We start from the raw sequence: 18,293 nt of genomic DNA on the forward strand, positions 1-18,293 counted from the left end.
ATTAGTACCTGTCAAATTTCTTATCCCACCCTGTGAGCATGAGGGTGCTGCAGTTAATCTCCCACACTCGTCACGACATGCCGAAACTAAGCGTAAAAATCTACGTACACGGTGCGTACGTTCATCGCAAAGACGTAATAATGATGCAGTACTTTTGAGAGGTTTAACTTAAAAACACACTTTATTGGTAAAGACAGAGGGAGTCAGAGACCAGTTCAATTGCATAGCAATTTAATCCAAGTCCGATAAGGACGCTATCCCTGTCACAGGGAGAGGCCCCCGTGGTGGCTCTCCGTCGGTTTTCCTTTCACTGGACCACAACAATATCAATAAAACTATTGATAACCGCTCACTATGTCTAATAGTGACCATGACAGGCATTGACGGGGTCTTAAAACGAAGCCAAACCTAAACACCGTAACTAAAACGTCCACTGTAGCTCCCCGCTCTAGACCAGAAAGTTACAGTAAATAGAATATAGGGCAGTTTACTTGACAATGTTCGCGTGTCGAATCAAAAACAAACAAAAAAAGGGGGTGGGGATGGCGTCCAGGTTTGTGTTTACACAGAATGTTTTTTTTTGTCAAAGAAAAAAAAAACAAAAGCCTGAAACGATAATAAACATGCATTTGAAGGGAGGGCGGGGCTGCGTTCCTAATGCCACGTACTCGGTGCGCACACAAACGGGCACAAGACGTGCGACGAGGGGACTTTGCGGGAGACGCCGACGTTTTATACAGACGCCGCTCTCCGTATTATTTCAGTTTTTTCAAGATCGGGAGAGCGTTAAGTTTAGTTTTTTTGTCGTCGTCGTTGTTGTTTCTACTACACATCACAATCTCTATCCACAGTTTTTGGAGTTCAGTCTCGGAATGTCGACAGCAGTACATTTGTGTCTGTAAGCGTACTCCGGCTCGGGCGTCGGTCACTGCAAGTCTCGGTCTTCCAGGTACCTGTACTCGAACGTGAAGCCCTCCTTCTTCCGCTGGCCCCATTTCTCGTAGTCAAAGTAAATGTAAGTGCCCTGTGAGATGGACGCCGAGGAGAAACAAAGTTAGTGACCATTCACAGGGTTACTACTCTTACTTTTCTATTCGTTCGGAAATCCACTAACTGTGTGTTTATGTATGTATGTAGGTATATATATACATATACATGCATATACATATACACATGTATACGTATCTATATCTATATATAGATATGTATACATACGTATGAATGTATGTATACGTATGTATGTATGTATACATACGTATACGTATGTATGTATACGCGCGCGTACACATACATACGTATGTATACGCGCGCGTATACATATGTATGTATGTGTACGCGCGCGTATACATACATACGTATACATACATTCATACGTATGTATACATACGTATGTATACGCGTGCGTACACATACGTATGTATGTATGTATACGCGTGCGTACACATACGTATGTATGTATGTATACGCGTGCGTACACATACGTATGTATGTATACATACATATGTATGTATACATACATATGTATGTATACGCGTGCGTACACATATGTATGTATGTATACATACATATGTATGTATACATACATATGTATGTATACATACATATGTATGTATACATACATATGTATGTATACATACATATGTATGTATACATACATATGTATGTATGTATGTATGTATACATACATATGTATGTATGTATACATACATATGTATGTATGTATACATACATATGTATGTATGTATGTATGTATACATACATATGTATGTATGTATGTATGTATGTATACATACATACGTATGTATGTATGTATACATACGTATGTATGTATGTATACATACGTATGTATGTATGTATACATACGTATGTATGTATACATACGTATGTATGTATGTATACATACGTATGTATACATACATACGTATGTATGTATACATACGTACATACGTATGTATACATACGTATGTATGTATACATACGTACATACGTATGTATACGTACGTACGTATGTATGTATACGTACGTACGTATGTATGTATACGTACGTACGTATGTATGTATACGTACGTACGTATGTATGTATACGTACGTACGTATGTATGTATACGTACGTACGTATGTATGTATACGTACGTACGTATGTATGTATACGTACGTACGTATGTATGTATACGTACGTACGTATGTATGTATACGTACGTACGTATGTATACATACGTACGTATGTATACATACGTATGTATGTATACATACATACGTACGTATACATACATACGTACGTACGTATGTATACGTACGTACGTATGTATACATACGTACGTATGTATACATACGTACGTATGTATACATACGTATGTATGTATACATACATACGTACGTATGTATACATACGTACGTATGTATACATACGTACGTATACATACGTACGCATGTATACATACGTACGTATGTATACGTACGTATGTATACATACATATGTATGTATACATACATATGTATGTATACATACGTACGTATACATACGTACGTACGTATACATACGTACGTACGTATACATACGTACGTACGTATACGTACGTACGTATACGTACGTACGTACGTATACGTACATACGTATACGTACGTACGTATGTATACGTACGTATGTATACGTACGTATGTATACGTACGTATGTATACGTACGTATGTATACGTACGTATGTATACGTACGTATGTATACGTACGTATGTATACGTACGTATGTATACGTACGTATGTATACATACATATGTATGTATACATACATATGTATGTATACATACGTATGTATACATACGTATGTATACATACATATGTATGTATACATACATATGTATGTATACATACGTATGTATGTATACATACGTATGTATGTATACATACATATGTATGTATACATACATATGTATGTATACATACATATGTATGTATACATACATATGTATGTATACATACATATGTATGTATACATACATATGTATGTATACATACATATGTATGTATACATACATATGTATGTATACATACATATGTATGTATACATACATATGTATGTATACATACATATGTATGTATACATACATATGTATGTATACATACATATGTATGTATACATACATATGTATGTATACATACGTATGTATGTATACATACGTATGTATGTATACATACGTATGTATACATACATATGTATGTATACATACATATGTATGTATACATACATATGTATGTATACATACATATGTATGTATACATACATATGTATGTATACATACATATGTATGTATACATACATATGTATGTATACATACATATGTATGTATACATACATATGTATGTATACATACATATGTATACATACGTATGTATGTATACGCGCGCGTACACATACGTACGTATGTATACATACGCACGTATGTATACATACATATGTATGTATACATACATATGTATGTATACATACATATGTATGTATACATACATATGTATGTATACATACATATGTATGTATACATACATATGTATGTATACATACATATGTATGTATACATACATATGTATGTATACATACGTATGTATGTATACATACATATGTATGTATACATACATATGTATGTATACATACATATGTATGTATACATACATATGTATGTATACATACATATGTATGTATACATACATATGTATGTATACATACATATGTATGTATACATACATATGTATACATACGTATGTATGTATACGCGCGCGTACACATACGTACGTATGTATACATACGCACGTATGTATACATACATATGTATGTATACATACATATGTATGTATACATACATACGTACGTACGTATGTATACGTACGTACGTATGTATACATACGTACGTATGTATACATACGTACGTATGTATACATACGTATGTATGTATACATACATACGTACGTATGTATACATACGTACGTATGTATACATACGTACGTATACATACGTACGCATGTATACATACGTACGTATGTATACGTACGTATGTATACATACATATGTATGTATACATACATATGTATGTATACATACGTACGTATACATACGTACGTACGTATACATACGTACGTACGTATACGTACGTACGTATACGTACGTACGTACGTATACGTACATACGTATACGTACGTACGTATGTATACGTACGTATGTATACGTACGTATGTATACGTACGTATGTATACGTACGTATGTATACGTACGTATGTATACGTACGTATGTATACGTACGTATGTATACATATGTATGTATACATACATATGTATGTATACATACATATGTATGTATACATACATATGTATGTATACATACGTATGTATACATACGTATGTATACATACATATGTATGTATACATACATATGTATGTATACATACGTATGTATGTATACATACGTATGTATGTATACATACGTATGTATGTATACATACATATGTATGTATACATACATATGTATGTATACATACATATGTATGTATACATACATATGTATGTATACATACATATGTATGTATACATACATATGTATGTATACATACATATGTATGTATACATACATATGTATACATACGTATGTATGTATACGCGCGCGTACACATACGTACGTATGTATACATACGCACGTATGTATACATACATATGTATGTATACATACATATGTATGTATACATACATACGTATGTGTACGTGCCCGTATACATACGTATGTGTACGCGTGCGTAAACATACATACATATGTGTACGCGCGCGTATACATACATACGTATGCATGTGTACGCGCGCGTACACATACATACGTATGTATGTGTATGCGCGCGTATACACACGTATGTGTACGCGCGCGCGTATACACTTACGCGTGTGTGTATACGCGCGCGTGTACGTATGTATACATATACGGGAATTCGGAACGAATAGAAAAGTAAGAGGAGTATGTATGTGTGTATGTATATATATATACACACACACATGATATCCCGTATACCAAGTTTCATTTATTTGTTTGGATTGAGACAAAGGATCTCCAAAGCGTTTTTTTGTTATTTTTATGAAGAGTTCAACCAATAAGGCTTCCGCTAAATCGAGGTATAAAATGACGACACTTACGATGCCAGATTTGTTGATAACTGTTGTCTTGGTTGATTGAATAAAATCCTGTCTCGCAAAAACACTTATGCGTCCTGACATCGCTCTTGTTTGACTATGTAGATTTGCACTTGAATTTGGGTGGTGCACGTTTGGTACCTGTTCGAACTCGTCGGTGATGGTCTTGGGCTCCTCGTGTCTCTGGAACCACATCATGTACTTGGTGTGAAACCTCCACGACTGCTTCTTCAGCGCTTTGGCGGACAGATACTGCGCCTTGGTGCCCTGCAGGAGGTCGACCGCCAGGTTACATACAATTCATCCCAGTCCCGACCGAAGGAGGTCCTTTTGGACCGCGCTCACCTCCAGGTAGTAGAAGATGAAGAAGAGCGTTTCCGTGGACAATCGCTGGTAGAACTCAATGGAGTCCGAGTGATGTGGCGGCATCTGGTAATGGAAGGGCAACGTGGGGCACGGGTTCCTCATCAGGTATTGCCTACAAACGTGAGAACGCAAAGGACAAATGAGACCCGGACCAAAAAAAGAAATGTTGCTTCTTTTTTTTTTTTTTAAATTTCCTCCCCCCACGTTCCCCTCGAGATCTCGCCTGATCCTCTCCGAGTCCGACGGGTGCGGCATGTGCGTCCACGCCGACTCTTGCATGGCCTGCTGGTACAGCTGGTCTTTGGGCAGGGGGGTGGGTCCCAAGGGGCAGACGCCCAGCGACGGCGGGATGCTGACCTCGGACACGGACGGCTGCGGGGCGGCGGGCGTGCCGGGCGCGGCGGACGACGAGAAGATGTCTGCGGATGCATTGGTAGCAATGTACACGTTTTAAAAACACGTTCACGGCGAGAGACGGCGGCGGCTAACAGGCTACTGACCTCGCTCGGTTAGGTGCAAGTTGGGGATCTCGCCGTCGAGGCCCGAACCCAGGGCCGCCCTCTCCGCCATGGCCTTCAGGGAGATGAGAGGCTCGGGAGCCTGACCGCAAAGAAGCGCAAGGTTAGAGCAGGGGCGCCGCCCGACAAGATTTCCACAAGATCAAAGTCCGCTGTTTTGTATCTATTTTCATTCTTTTCTCTCCTGTCCTTTCCCCACATCAAAATTTATATTATGATGTTGTACAAGTCGAACTTGAGTGTAAGTCACAGAATAAAGTATTAAAAGAAAAGTCTGCCTTGTGGGTGGGAAAATACACTATATTAAAGTCACAATCATTGATGTATAGTTCCATCCTGGTCGAAAAAAAAGTATTTCAGGTATGTTCTTTTACATCATTTGAGTTTAACCCAATAAAACTCTGAAAAAAGCGATAACTAAAATTTGAATTGATGGGAATAATATATCCTTCATTTTTTTTCTTACTAAAAGCCAACATTTAGATGATAGGAAAGCCTCACGAAGAAACATCTACAGCCAATTTGATCATTGTATCTATCATGTATATGGTGACGTTAATGTACATTAACATACCCCATTATAGGACACCAAATTCAAGCAATGTGCGATATAAGATATTTATAAATGCTCAATCAGAAATACACTCAACGCCAGTTCTACTTTCATTCCGAAGTTTTTACACAGTTTACGCATAAATCAAATTATTCATTTAAAATGCCAATCAACTGAAGTGGCGCGGCACCCCGTAATTCGCGGCTCACCTTGAGGCCTTCAGAGGCTTGCGCGTAGGAGTGCGGCCCGTTGAGCAGGCTCCCTCCGCCGGGTGTGCTGTCCGAGAAAGAAGGCGACGGCGAGCTGGGCGGTAGGGTGATGGAGCTGATTAAACTGGGGCCGTTGTCCAACCTGGGCGGGCGGCAAATCGTCAAGGGTGTATTTTGGGGCGGCGGGCGGAATAACGGAAGGCGGACTTACGGCTGACTGGCAGAAGAACTGAGGGACGACGGCTGGCTGCTTTGAGATTGGCTCGGGGTGCTGAGGGCCGATTCCGTCGAACTTTCCGCCACCACCGCACTGTAACCTAAACCCAAAGGAGTGGAGGAAAATGTCTTTAGATTTTAGATCCCGCCAATGCAGCAGTGACAAAACAAGTGACATTCCACGTACTTGTGCTCCCGTTCTGCTTGAGTCCGCTGGGGGGCCGCGCGGGCGCGTTGCCGATCATCCCCACGCCGCCGCCGTTGCCCCCCATCATGCCGACGGCTCCCGGCGAGGCGCCGACGGAACCGGGCGGCGCCTGGGAGCCGGCGGGCGAGGCGCCCTGCCCGGACACCAGGCCCAGGATGCCGCCGCTCAGCGAGCCGTGTCCGGATCCCAGCAGGCCGAGCGCCGTGGCCGCCCCGTTGGAGGAGGCGCCGATGACGGGGGCGCCGCCGTCCGTGGAGACGACGGACGCCGAGTTGCCGCTCAGGCCCAAGCCGCCCGCCGCCGCTTGCGCGTAGGGGGCCGGCGTGGAGCCCGACATGAGCCCCGCCATGGTATTCAGAGATGCCGAGTGGACGCCTAGACCCAGCGCCGACATTTGAGCGGCGGCGGCGCTCCCCGCCATGCCGCTTTTGCCCAAAGCCAATCCGAGTCCGAGTCCCAGACCGGGCGCGGACCCGGACGAGGGTTGAGGCAGAGAAGCGGCGGGGGACGACATGGGCGCGCTGGGCGCGGGCAGCGACGGCACGGCCGACGCCGGGAGCAGCGGGTTGCCGGGCGGGCTCGGGGTGCTGTTGGAGGGTGCCGGGGCTTTGGACAGGGGCGGGTGCTGTTGCTGCGCCGCGTTCTGGGCCGGGGCTTGTTGCTGCGACGCCGGCAGATGCGGCTGCTGTTGATGTTGCTGTTGGTGCTGCTGGTGTTGCTGCACGGCGCTGCTGAAGCTCCCGATCAGGCCGCTGCTGGTGGGGACCACCGGGACGCCGCCCACCACGCTGGCCATGGAGACCAGGGACGAGGAGGAGGACGAGCCCGACGTGGAGGAGGAGGAGAAGGAGGAGAGCAGGGAGGGCGTGCCGTTCTTGACCGGCGACTGGAAGCCCAAAAGCGCCACGGAGAGAAGAAGAAGAAAACACAAAGCAATGAGGACGCCGTCGCGGAATATTCGCTGTGCCGTGCGCGCGCCGGCGTGTACACGGAGTTTTGGAACGGGATGGTTTGCCGCCAAATAAGTCAAGAGAAAAGTACGGGTGGTTATTTTTCTTAAATATTGATATCGCGTTCGTATGGGATAGCAGGGCTGGCAAAATCCGGGAATTTTCAGATTTTGTCATCCAAGTGACGTGTACAGAAATAAAAGCTTGCTATTCTCTATTGCTTTTCAAATAGTGGTTAGTGTTTTTCAATCGTTAATTCTTGCAAAGAAACACAAAACACAAACGGCAAATCAACTATTAACTTTTCTCGCAGAATATGGGCGGCGCTGGTGAGTCAAAAGGGGAAAATTTGACGTTGAAGTGCCCCATCGACGGCAATAGTAACCCAGTGAGAAATAGCGGTTTCCATTATTGGTCAATATTAGCAAGCCCAAAAATTCACAAGGAAAAGCTGCAAATCAAAGCACCAAAATTGTGAATAACACACTAGAAAGCCATTTTTCCCTGATTTGAACAGCACAGCAGGTGACAAACCAAACCACGTCCACACACACAACACAGGTTTTTGGGCGTCCATCTTCCCTCTGTCAAAATTTCACGGGGCAGTAACGGTGCTTTTTTTTCGGAAAGCGAGATTTAACGGGAACGAACGCACTTGAGTTGCAATTATACTTAACTAAACACGAAAAAAAAAATCATTTGAAACATGGTTTTTACTTTGCCAAAAACTATTGGAAGCGCACCTAGCTTTACATTTTCTGCTGGTTTTAGGCTGACGTTATCACACAACTATGCAAAACAAAGCACTTTCTCCATCTCTACTTTTTCTCCCACCAAAAACAATACGACACATTCCCAACTAGTAAAAATATATTAAGAGATATTTGAAAAAATGTGAACTGAAAACTAGCGCAACTCCCCTTTACAAATATACGTACGATCCGGCGTAAAAAACTGGAGTTCGATTGGCCACATTTTCCACCTCCGCGAACTCTGACGGACGTCCAATCCATCGACCCATTCCCATACCTGTCAACCTCTGCCGATAACTGCCCTTATAAATGATTATGATTCCCCTTACAAACCCCCAAAAAACCTTACAAACACCGTACGTGTACGGTGTTTGTAAGGTTTTTTGGGGGTTTGTAAGGGGAATCATAATCATTTATAAGGGCAGTTATCGGCAGAGGTTGACAGGTATGCATCCCTTAAAATCCCGCCGTGCGTGTTTTGCGTCTTTTTCCAAAACATCCGTGTACTCGCCGGCGCATTTCGGGGCGGCGAGAAATCGAGAGCCCCGACGTAAGCGGAAGATGAGACAACCAAAACCAGAAGTCCCCAGCCGTGGTCCCACAGAGCAGAAACAAAAATAATAATAAAAAGCGCTCGTCACCCACGGAAACGCACTCCTCAGGACCAAGGCTGAAGAAGGTGCCACTAAACTGTTCATCTAGCCACACAGCACAGATGAGAGCCTCTCACCTGACTAACTTCACTGTCTGTCGACCGTCCCCTTTTCTTATCGTCCTCTGAGTTCTCCTACGGGAGGAGATACCTTCATGTGACAATCCACTTTTTTCGGGGAAAAGGGTGAGTCAGCACACGAGCCGGTGGATTGGGAGGACCGCCACTTTTGGCTCGAGGGCCAGGGTGAGGAGGGCAAAGGGCCGGCCGGGAGGTCACGGAAAAAGGAGAGCGGTGAGGCGACTTACGGCGGCGCAGGTGGCCGGCGACGGGGGGATGGGCGACGACGAGGTGGTGGACGTGGGAGTGCTGCTCGAGTGGAGGTACATCTCGTCTTCCATGTTGCCTTGACCCGACGGCGACGTGGCCACGAGTGCTGCAGCTTGGAGAAAACGGAAGCGGTCGTAAGAAATAAAGCTCGGGAGATTCCAGCGTTTTGATTTGGACCTCCGTAGGTAGGTGAAACCCACGGGAGGCGGAGCTTATGTATGACAGGGTCAAATTTAATCTAATGACATTATGGGCATGCAGAGAAAGGTCAAATATACTTGACTTAGGAATGACCAAATATGGACATTATTTGAATTTGGAAGCTTTCTCAAATTGTTCATCTAGTTTTCCTTCACCTGACAAATAACCCTAATTACGAAAAAAAAATCTTTGTTCCAGAGTTATCTTTCCCACAAACATACCAATTCCCCATTTTGCCATATTGCACCCAAATGTCATCATCTTTTCTGTTTCATTTTACAAAGACATCCAGAAAGTTCGATAAACCTTTAAACTGATTCTGATTTGTCTTGTATACAAATACAGCCGTACCTCTACTCACGCATGCCTCTAGGTACGAAATTTTCAGGTTACGAAATTCCTCTGAATGTAAATGCATTTGCTGTATCCGTCATTTTATTTTGAAATTGTCCTGGTAACACTATAGCGGCCTTGTTTACTTCCAGTTGGAGCCTCTCAGAACAGAACTCTTTGGACCGCCGTTTGTCGTCACACTGTTCTTTATTTAAAATTATTGGACTGAATGAAATGAATAAACGGGCATCTAAAAACAGAAGATAAGAAAGTGGCGTACAATTGTCGGATATTGCGAGGCAACTCTTTTGAGTTGTATTTAATGCTGACATTATTTCAATTCATCATTTAAAGTTGTTTATATGTGTGTTTATGTGCATGTGTTGGTGAGCTAACGTTAGCTTCTTCCTTACTGTACTGTACTTCGAGGACTGTGGGACAAATGACGGAATTTACATATAAAGCACTGCTGCACTTACGAAATATTCAAGTTACGAAAAAAGTTTTGGAACCAATTAATTTCGTAAGTAGAGGTACGACTGTGTACAAATTTCATTTTTTTCATTCATGTTACCTTTGACCCCTGGAGCCCTAAATGTAATCACCGCTTCCATTTCATATTAGAAAGGACGGTAAAAACCCAAAGCCGGGATGTCCCGTAGGGATAAAAAGCCAAGGAACTGTACTCACGGATGTCTTCCAAGTCTAAGTCGTCGTAGAGAAACTCGTTTTCCTCGAAATCGGGGTCTTGCGACGAATCGATGTAGTAATCCACGTCGTCTTTGATCTTCTGAATGGCGTCCACCGGCACCGAGTCATTGTCCAGCATTCGTAAGATGGTCTCCAGCATGCGGATGTGATACCGGTGCCTCTCGATCAAGCGCTTGAGTTCCTCGATTCGATCTTGTTTCTGCACGACGCAAAGATTTCAATTGGAAATAAGAATCGAGAAAGCTTTTAACATGTTTGGAGGGGAAAAACTAGAAATGACTTCACCTCTTTATCCCCCTTTTTCTTTCTGGTTTGGACCGAAAGTGACTCCACTTCGCTTTCGAACTGATCCACCTGCATATTTAGCGTGTCTATCGTGTTCTGGCGATGGGAAAGAGTTGTTAGGTTTAACAGTATTTTGGCACGATAAAAAGAGAACGGAGAGCGAGCGTCGTACTGTTAGCCACTGTCCCGTTTCCTCCTTTTCCCTCTGAGCCGGATCCACTTTCTGCGCGAGGCCCAAGCCTTCTTTGGAGTAGGCTTTCGTTTTTGTTTCCCGCTCCACCACCTTGAACCGCTCCATTTGCTGAAGGGTGCGACAACGCGAGTGAGCGATTCGGGAATCGAGCGATTAGCGTGGGACGGAATGGCGGGCGGCGTACCGTCTCGATGAGTTTGCGGTTCTCCACTAGCTGCCGTTTGTCTTTGATTTCGTTGGAGGCCACCCATGTTTTTATCTGATCTCTCAGTCGCTGCAAAAAAAAAAGAATAAAAAAAAAAAATGGGGAAAAAATTAATGAATGACGGTGATAGACGTCCAATACGTTGTGAACGGTAAATCCATCGTTGTCAATATAGTATTTGTATTATTATTCGATACTCCCAAAATAGCAGTATCGGATTGGGAAATGACTATTCACCTGATAATTCACAATATTTAATTTACGGGTTGTTTTTTAGGCACCGTTTTTGTTGTGTGGGAATTTATGAAAAACCTCATTCAAGTAGATTAATGACATCCAAAAGCACTTTAGAGTCAAATATAATTGACATTGATAATACATTGTGCAAATAGACCGACAAATGAAAATCATGACGATACATGTTTTACTAACGTTTAGGCGATATAAATATACCGTGTGCGGTCGATTGGTCGCCGTCTTTTGGTCGCCCGGACCCCGACAACGGGCAACCAAAAGACCGGCGACAAAACAAGGTAAAACACCATGGTCTACGCATCAATAAAAGCCAACAATGGCCATGAGCAGTTTCACTGAGCCGACTTGTGAGTGTAGAAGTTTGTATGTACATGCGTTGTCCCTTTAAGAAGCTACGTCCGTCAGGGTCTTAACAAGTTCTCCAACAAAAAACAATAAAAGTCCGGGAAATTTGGAGCTTTTCTTTAGCCTAATAATTAATAGGGCATTAAGTATGACTAAATAGTAATTCAGTTTGTATTTAGGGAATTTGAGTAACCATTTAAATGGTAATTATCAATAACCTTACGGGCGACCAAAAGAGCGGCGACCAATCGACCGTGTACCAAATATACAGTAGTGTAAATAGTCCAAATCACTGATGGTGCCATACCTGTAGTTTTTTAATCTCTTTCTTAAGGTCAGCTTCATATTTTTCCTTCTGGTTGGCATTGGCCGCATTGTGAAGCTGAAATACAGACAAAACATAATCTCTATTACCCATTTTTCTTGTCTACCAGTCACAAGAAGCACAAAAAAATCACTTCTCACCTTTTGCCAAATGTCTTCAAACTGCTCTACACCTTCAGCTACTTTTTTCAAACATCGGTCAATCTCACCTGCGTGAGGAAGAACAACTTTTGAATCCACGTGCAGCACATTTTTAACGCACGCAACGTAACATTTTGTAACAATGTGCCCCAACTTTGTGCGGGTTAGGAAACGAAAGCTGGGAATTCCAAGCAGTTTTCAGTTCCCTACCTTGAAGTTTTCTTTTGTCAGCCATGGCTCTGACTACGACGATGTCCACATTCCGTCTGTCACAAAGTTGGCTGTGTGAGGAGCAAAGTGTGCGGAGAGATGTAAAGCCAGAACCCTCACAGCCTCACAGCATCAAACCGAACACAATTAATTCATCAGCCCTGCTTGCACCGTTTTCTCACCGACGTTAATTCGAGTTCCGAACACGTTAACTGCGCACATTTCAATGGACATTCAAAAAAACAACTACTACACTCGCCGGTTCTCCAAGTATCAGCATACAATTTTAGATTTAGCCACATTCTGACAGATATGGTTAGCGGCTAGTCGGCTAACGTTAGTGCTAACCAGCTGCTAAGATCGTCGAGCTCGCTTTGGAAGAAGCGGCGCGATGCATTACGGTGTATGAACATCGCATTCATGCATTATTTTGTGCGTAGCTTTAGTACAGTGGTTCTGCGTGGTGAAATGCGCAATATTTCACGAAGCGTTCAAAAGCTGCTCGCTAATTTGGCTAAAGCAGAAAATGCTAACTAGCAGCTCGGCTAGCCACATTTAAGAAAAAGGGAAACTGGGTCGAGGCGACCACCAAGTCACATTATTTTCCTTTTTGGTTGTTTTTTTACGACATTTACCTATAACATGGGCTTTCGTTTTTCTTTTTTCAATAACAGCCAAAACTTATTCCAGAAAGTCTTCTTTACTTCCGAATTGTGTTTTCTTTTCGACAAGCTCGTTCACTGGGATGAAGCTCAGTGAAGATGGACGGTGGCTAGAAAAAAAAAATCCCACCTCCGCACGAGTAGCCCGCCTTAATCGAATTCACGCCCCGTGATTGGATAAACTGGATGTCAGTCAATGACGAACTTCCGCTTTCTGTTTGATAAATAATGACCCCGCGTACACGCGCACTAATTGGACGTTTTTTGTCCTCGTCTGGATTTAAACAACCAAAATTCACAATAATGTCCATAAAGGAAAAAACTGCTCTTTTTAACATGTCCATCTTACCAGAAATAATCTTGTTTAAACTGTTGAAAAAATTGAAAACCAATACAAGTTAGGGGAAGTATTTCAGGGAAATATCCACCAAAAATGCAGGCAGACATCTTGTCAATGCCAATACTATTTTAGCCAATCAAATGTTTGTCAATATTCAAACCGTGCATGGTGTTATGACCGTGATATGTCCGATTATTATCCGATTATTATTTTAGCTGCATTTGACAGCGATAGACGTCCAATCCAATTGGACTGGATAGGCTGGAAGCGATCGACCGATCCTCAATGATATTGAAACATCATCATGAGCAATGAATGACTTCAAGATTAAGATTAATCTGATAAAGTGATTTGATACATTGGCAAATTTGCTAGATTATTTCAAACAGTCAATATGGATTGGGCATCACTGGCATTGAAACATGATCACTGGCAGTGAATGAGTTAAGAAATAAAAAAAATAAAAAAAACTTAGGGGTTCAATTCGCTGAACACGTACGTGGGGGATTTAAAAAAAAAACTATTTATTTAACGTTTCTCGAAACAGAAGCACTAAATATACTTTGAGAATCACTGCATTTTACTCACTATAATGGTGATTGACATAAAAAAGCAATTGTTTAACATAATAAATAACATAATAATAACTCATCAAATCCGCCAATACCGACATACAGAAAATGTAAACTATTTAATCATTACTTACTGATGGATAATCGCCGCCATCTCATCTCGTCCGAATGAATTGGACGTCTATCGCCGTCAATTGGAACTAGATGGTTAATTTGAGCTATTTTTAAGAGAACACCAAGTATTAAAACAGTAGAAAATACTAGATGTCGCCCTAATTTTTCCAAGTTTCTTCACACTTTAGCCTCGAAGCTGTACATTTATGTATTTATTAATGCGTCTATACAACGTTCAATGGGATAGCGAAGTCGGGCTGGGCATTTCTCCAAACTGCGAGTCCGACATCACCGGCATGTCTGCTTCATTCTGGGAAGAAAAAGCAGTTCTATCATTCTTAAACGCACCCATACAGTTCAAATTCTGTGATAGAAATCATATAGAAAACTTTGTTGCATCCCTACTTGGAGGTCTTTGTCCTTCTCTTGCTTCGGCGTCACGTGTTTTCTCCTTTTGGGCCCCGAGGGATGGTGAAAAGCAGGAGAAGGGGCGGAGCCTGACACGCCGTTAAGACGATCCTCCGCCACTCCGGACACCATTGCCGAAGGAGCTTCGGGGTCATCCTGGAGCACGTTTTGGAAAAATATTAGATTTTTCTTCTTCTTTTTCTCAGTACATTCAAATATTCCTAAAAAAAATGTGTCAAATTGAGTTTGATACAAGCAAAGTCCAGTTTTACAGCTGACCTCCAGCAGCATGGTTAGCTGAGCGTTCCTGTAGTCGTCTCCGTGAGCATCAAGGGTTTTCATTAGGAACCTATAAAAAAATGAAATATATACATAATGCTTGAAACATTACGCAATGACGTAGATGAAGACAAACATATTTTTTTACCGTCTCTCTTTCTTTAAACGTCGAGTCAACCTCTGGACTTGGTGAAGGCGCCCAAGGATCTTCTGATTGACCTGAATTTATGAAGATGACAATCAAGGAAAAATATATTAGACTAATTCCAATAGCTGGAGATAAACACCACACAACCTGCTCAATTTCTTTGCAACGTCTGTTCAGTGCCAGAAATTTCCTCTTATCAAGCACTCTTCTTTCTTCATCCTCTGGGGCGGCGCTCTCCAGAATTTCATCACCTCCAGGGCCTAATTCCACCTGTAGACACACAGCAAGCAAATTCCCTAATAAGTTTGACTTTTTTTTGTTTTAATAACAGAGTAAATAATATTTTAAAAATTACCTCCCCGGGTCCTAGCTCCACCCCACCTGGCTCCAGTTCTGCTTCAAGGATGTGACCCCCAAAAAGAGGGGGCAGGGCCAAGCCAGAGAAATCTTCCATTGTCTGAAAGACGATAATGGTGTCTTAGAGGGAAATTCTTTTGAAAACGCATCCCAGTGGAAACAATATTGTTTAATTTATTGGCTGTCATTGACTACAAGATAAGCATCCAAATTTGAAGTAGGAGGCTGGCTGCAAATAAACATATGACGGCTATACTAGCGGTTAACTCATTTAAATTTGCAGCAGAAGAATTAATAATCATTATCAGTATCACTTAAAGACATCGAAATATTTTATACATTAAAATAAGGCATTTCTGGTGGAGAAAAATGTAAATAAAAGACAATATTTCCAGTAAGTGGCAACTGGACAGTAGGGTAGAAAATGTATCAACGCTGGTATTATTTCAGCCAATCAAATCATGTTCCAGATTGCCCACCCATCTTGGTGACACCATCAATACGAATAATCACATGCATTTGTGCTTCAATCTATCAGTGTACACGGATGTGGGTGCAACTGACACAAAATGGCTGTGCTCATAAACTGGGTCATTTTTTGTTTTGGTTTAAATGTTTTCTTCATTCTCATGATTATAAGAACATTTGCATTTTGAGCAACTGACTATTCACATGGATTTCATTTATAGTGTTGCCTTCCATAACTTCTAAAGTGAAAATCAGAAACATAACGAAAAGAGCCAAATAAGAACAACATATTACTCGTTCGGCACGTGATATTTTAAGGGTTGGGAGGGAAGGCATAAAGAAATGACCCCAATCCTCCTTACTAATAAAATCATTTTTGGTCATTTAAGTGCGCAGTCTCTCTTTTGTTAACACTCTCAATATTATTAGAAGTGATAGATAAAGAAAAATGTGAAGTCTCATTGGCAATACGCTATGTTTAGGAGAATTAGATGTTGTAAACCGTACTTACATGAATTCCAGTCGAAAGTCCTCAAATCTTCAAAAGCTACGAAATAAACATAGTAAGAAAAAAACTCTAAAACAGTTAGTTCATATATTCCCACGAGTCTTGTTTGGTTTATAAACACAAAAGAGTAAATAAACTAGCAATAAAGCGCGTGCTCATTTCGCCTCCTTTCACTACTGTTTACATGCAGCTGGCGCACGAATTAAACGTCACAACAATAGCATGACTACATTTCCCACGAGCCTTTACGTCGGAGCTACGCCACGAACCAAGATGGCAGGTTAGTTGATCCTGTCTTCATCGACAAGGCTAAAATTATTTGAAATAAACATTCTTAATCCTAAAAATAAATCCGAATGCTACGAAATTCATGGTTAAAAGTTAAGATTATGCTATTTTGTGTGAAGAATTGATATCACCATTTGGTTTAAACCAAAGTATGACCTTGGGTCTTCGGCTAACTAGTTAGCTTTTCCATGGATGTACTACTTTTAAGAAAAATGACATGTTTAAAATTATTTATGGTTGTCTTTCGACAGCAGTTGGAGCCTTTTTGAAAAATGCGTGGAATAAGGAGCCTGTCATCTTTGTGTCATTCGCTATTGGACTAACAGGTGAGTTAACCGCATGCAAGACAAGACGTTCACTTTTACTTTTACCTAATAATTAATTATTTTTCAGGTATTGTGCTTCCATTTATTAGTCCAATGACAAAGTATTCTGGAATGATCAACGCGGCAACACCATACACTTACCCAGGTAAGGTCTGATGTGTGAACCTTTCCATTTATGGTTTAAATATTGTTTAAAAAAATGCCATTTGCATTGTGAATGCAGCCATTTATGTATTCCTCCCAGTATGTATTTTTAATTTCTTTCTCCTCGGCAGTTCCTTTGCGAGATGACGGAAACCTGCCCGACGTTCCAGCGCATCCGTGCGAACAACGGGGAGACAGGCTGGCATGGCTCAAAAACTTTTAAATCCACATTCTCTCTCATTTCCCCGTCTGTAATTTCCAATGTCCCACAGTAAAGATTGTTTATTTAATTCAACATGGCCTCGTTCTGTGTGATTTGCACGTCAGACAAAAAAAGGATTAAGGAACAATGAGTTTAGATTTGGACTCTTTTGTTTTATCCCCTGAAATCTCCCAATATTTCCGAGATCCCGCCGACCAAACTTCAAGCGGATTAAAATTACGAAATGAATTCATTTTTTCGCGTGAGCTTTATTTGAGTAAATAGGCTAAATCCAACTAGGACCGATGTCTCACATTAAAAGACTTAAATTGATTTAAAATGCAAAATGCACAGGGGACA

At 41.6% G+C, this 18,293-nt stretch overlaps 3 protein-coding genes across 4 annotated transcripts; 1 reads left to right on the forward strand and 2 right to left on the reverse strand.

Annotated features, from left to right (window-relative positions):
* Nucleotides 1–162: 162 nt before the first annotated feature.
* On the reverse strand, nt 163–14,975 carry cnot3a (CCR4-NOT transcription complex, subunit 3a). Its single transcript, XM_077598274.1, has 18 exons — nt 14,826–14,975; nt 13,118–13,188; nt 12,908–12,975; nt 12,750–12,824; nt 11,822–11,911; nt 11,617–11,745; nt 11,445–11,540; nt 11,139–11,358; nt 9,893–10,026; nt 9,663–9,719; nt 7,210–8,116; nt 7,018–7,123; nt 6,807–6,948; nt 6,027–6,126; nt 5,750–5,945; nt 5,506–5,638; nt 5,302–5,427; nt 163–1,024 (listed from the first exon to the last, which is right to left on the reverse strand). The coding sequence occupies exons 1-18, from the start codon at nt 14,843–14,845 to the stop codon at nt 926–928; spliced, it is 2,769 nt and encodes a 922-aa protein (XP_077454400.1). The 5' UTR covers nt 14,846–14,975; the 3' UTR covers nt 163–925.
* A 29-nt stretch (nt 14,976–15,004) lies between these two features.
* tfpt (TCF3 (E2A) fusion partner) lies at nt 15,005–17,198 on the reverse strand. 2 transcript variants are annotated; one of them, XM_077598277.1, is made up of 7 exons: nt 16,977–17,198; nt 15,996–16,117; nt 15,788–15,910; nt 15,641–15,711; nt 15,493–15,562; nt 15,211–15,369; nt 15,005–15,115 (listed from the first exon to the last, which is right to left on the reverse strand). In XM_077598277.1, the coding sequence occupies exons 2-7, from the start codon at nt 16,092–16,094 to the stop codon at nt 15,041–15,043; spliced, it is 597 nt and encodes a 198-aa protein (XP_077454403.1). In that variant the 5' UTR covers nt 16,095–16,117; nt 16,977–17,198; the 3' UTR covers nt 15,005–15,040. The 2 variants fall into 2 exon arrangements, with proteins under 2 accessions (XP_077454403.1, XP_077454402.1); XM_077598276.1 differs by having other exon boundaries at nt 15,996–16,097; nt 16,977–17,197.
* Nucleotides 17,176–18,026, forward strand: ndufa3 (NADH:ubiquinone oxidoreductase subunit A3). Its single transcript, XM_077598279.1, has 4 exons — nt 17,176–17,253; nt 17,513–17,587; nt 17,655–17,732; nt 17,863–18,026. Exons 1-4 carry the CDS (start codon nt 17,196–17,198, stop codon nt 17,952–17,954), a joined length of 303 nt encoding a protein of 100 aa, XP_077454405.1. The 5' UTR covers nt 17,176–17,195; the 3' UTR covers nt 17,955–18,026.
* The last annotated feature ends 267 nt before the right edge of the window (nt 18,027–18,293 follow it).

The sequence above is a fragment of the Stigmatopora argus genome, chromosome 4 (genome assembly GCF_051989625.1).
Source record: "Stigmatopora argus isolate UIUO_Sarg chromosome 4, RoL_Sarg_1.0, whole genome shotgun sequence".
NCBI classification, from domain to species: Eukaryota; Metazoa; Chordata; class Actinopteri; order Syngnathiformes; family Syngnathidae; genus Stigmatopora; species Stigmatopora argus.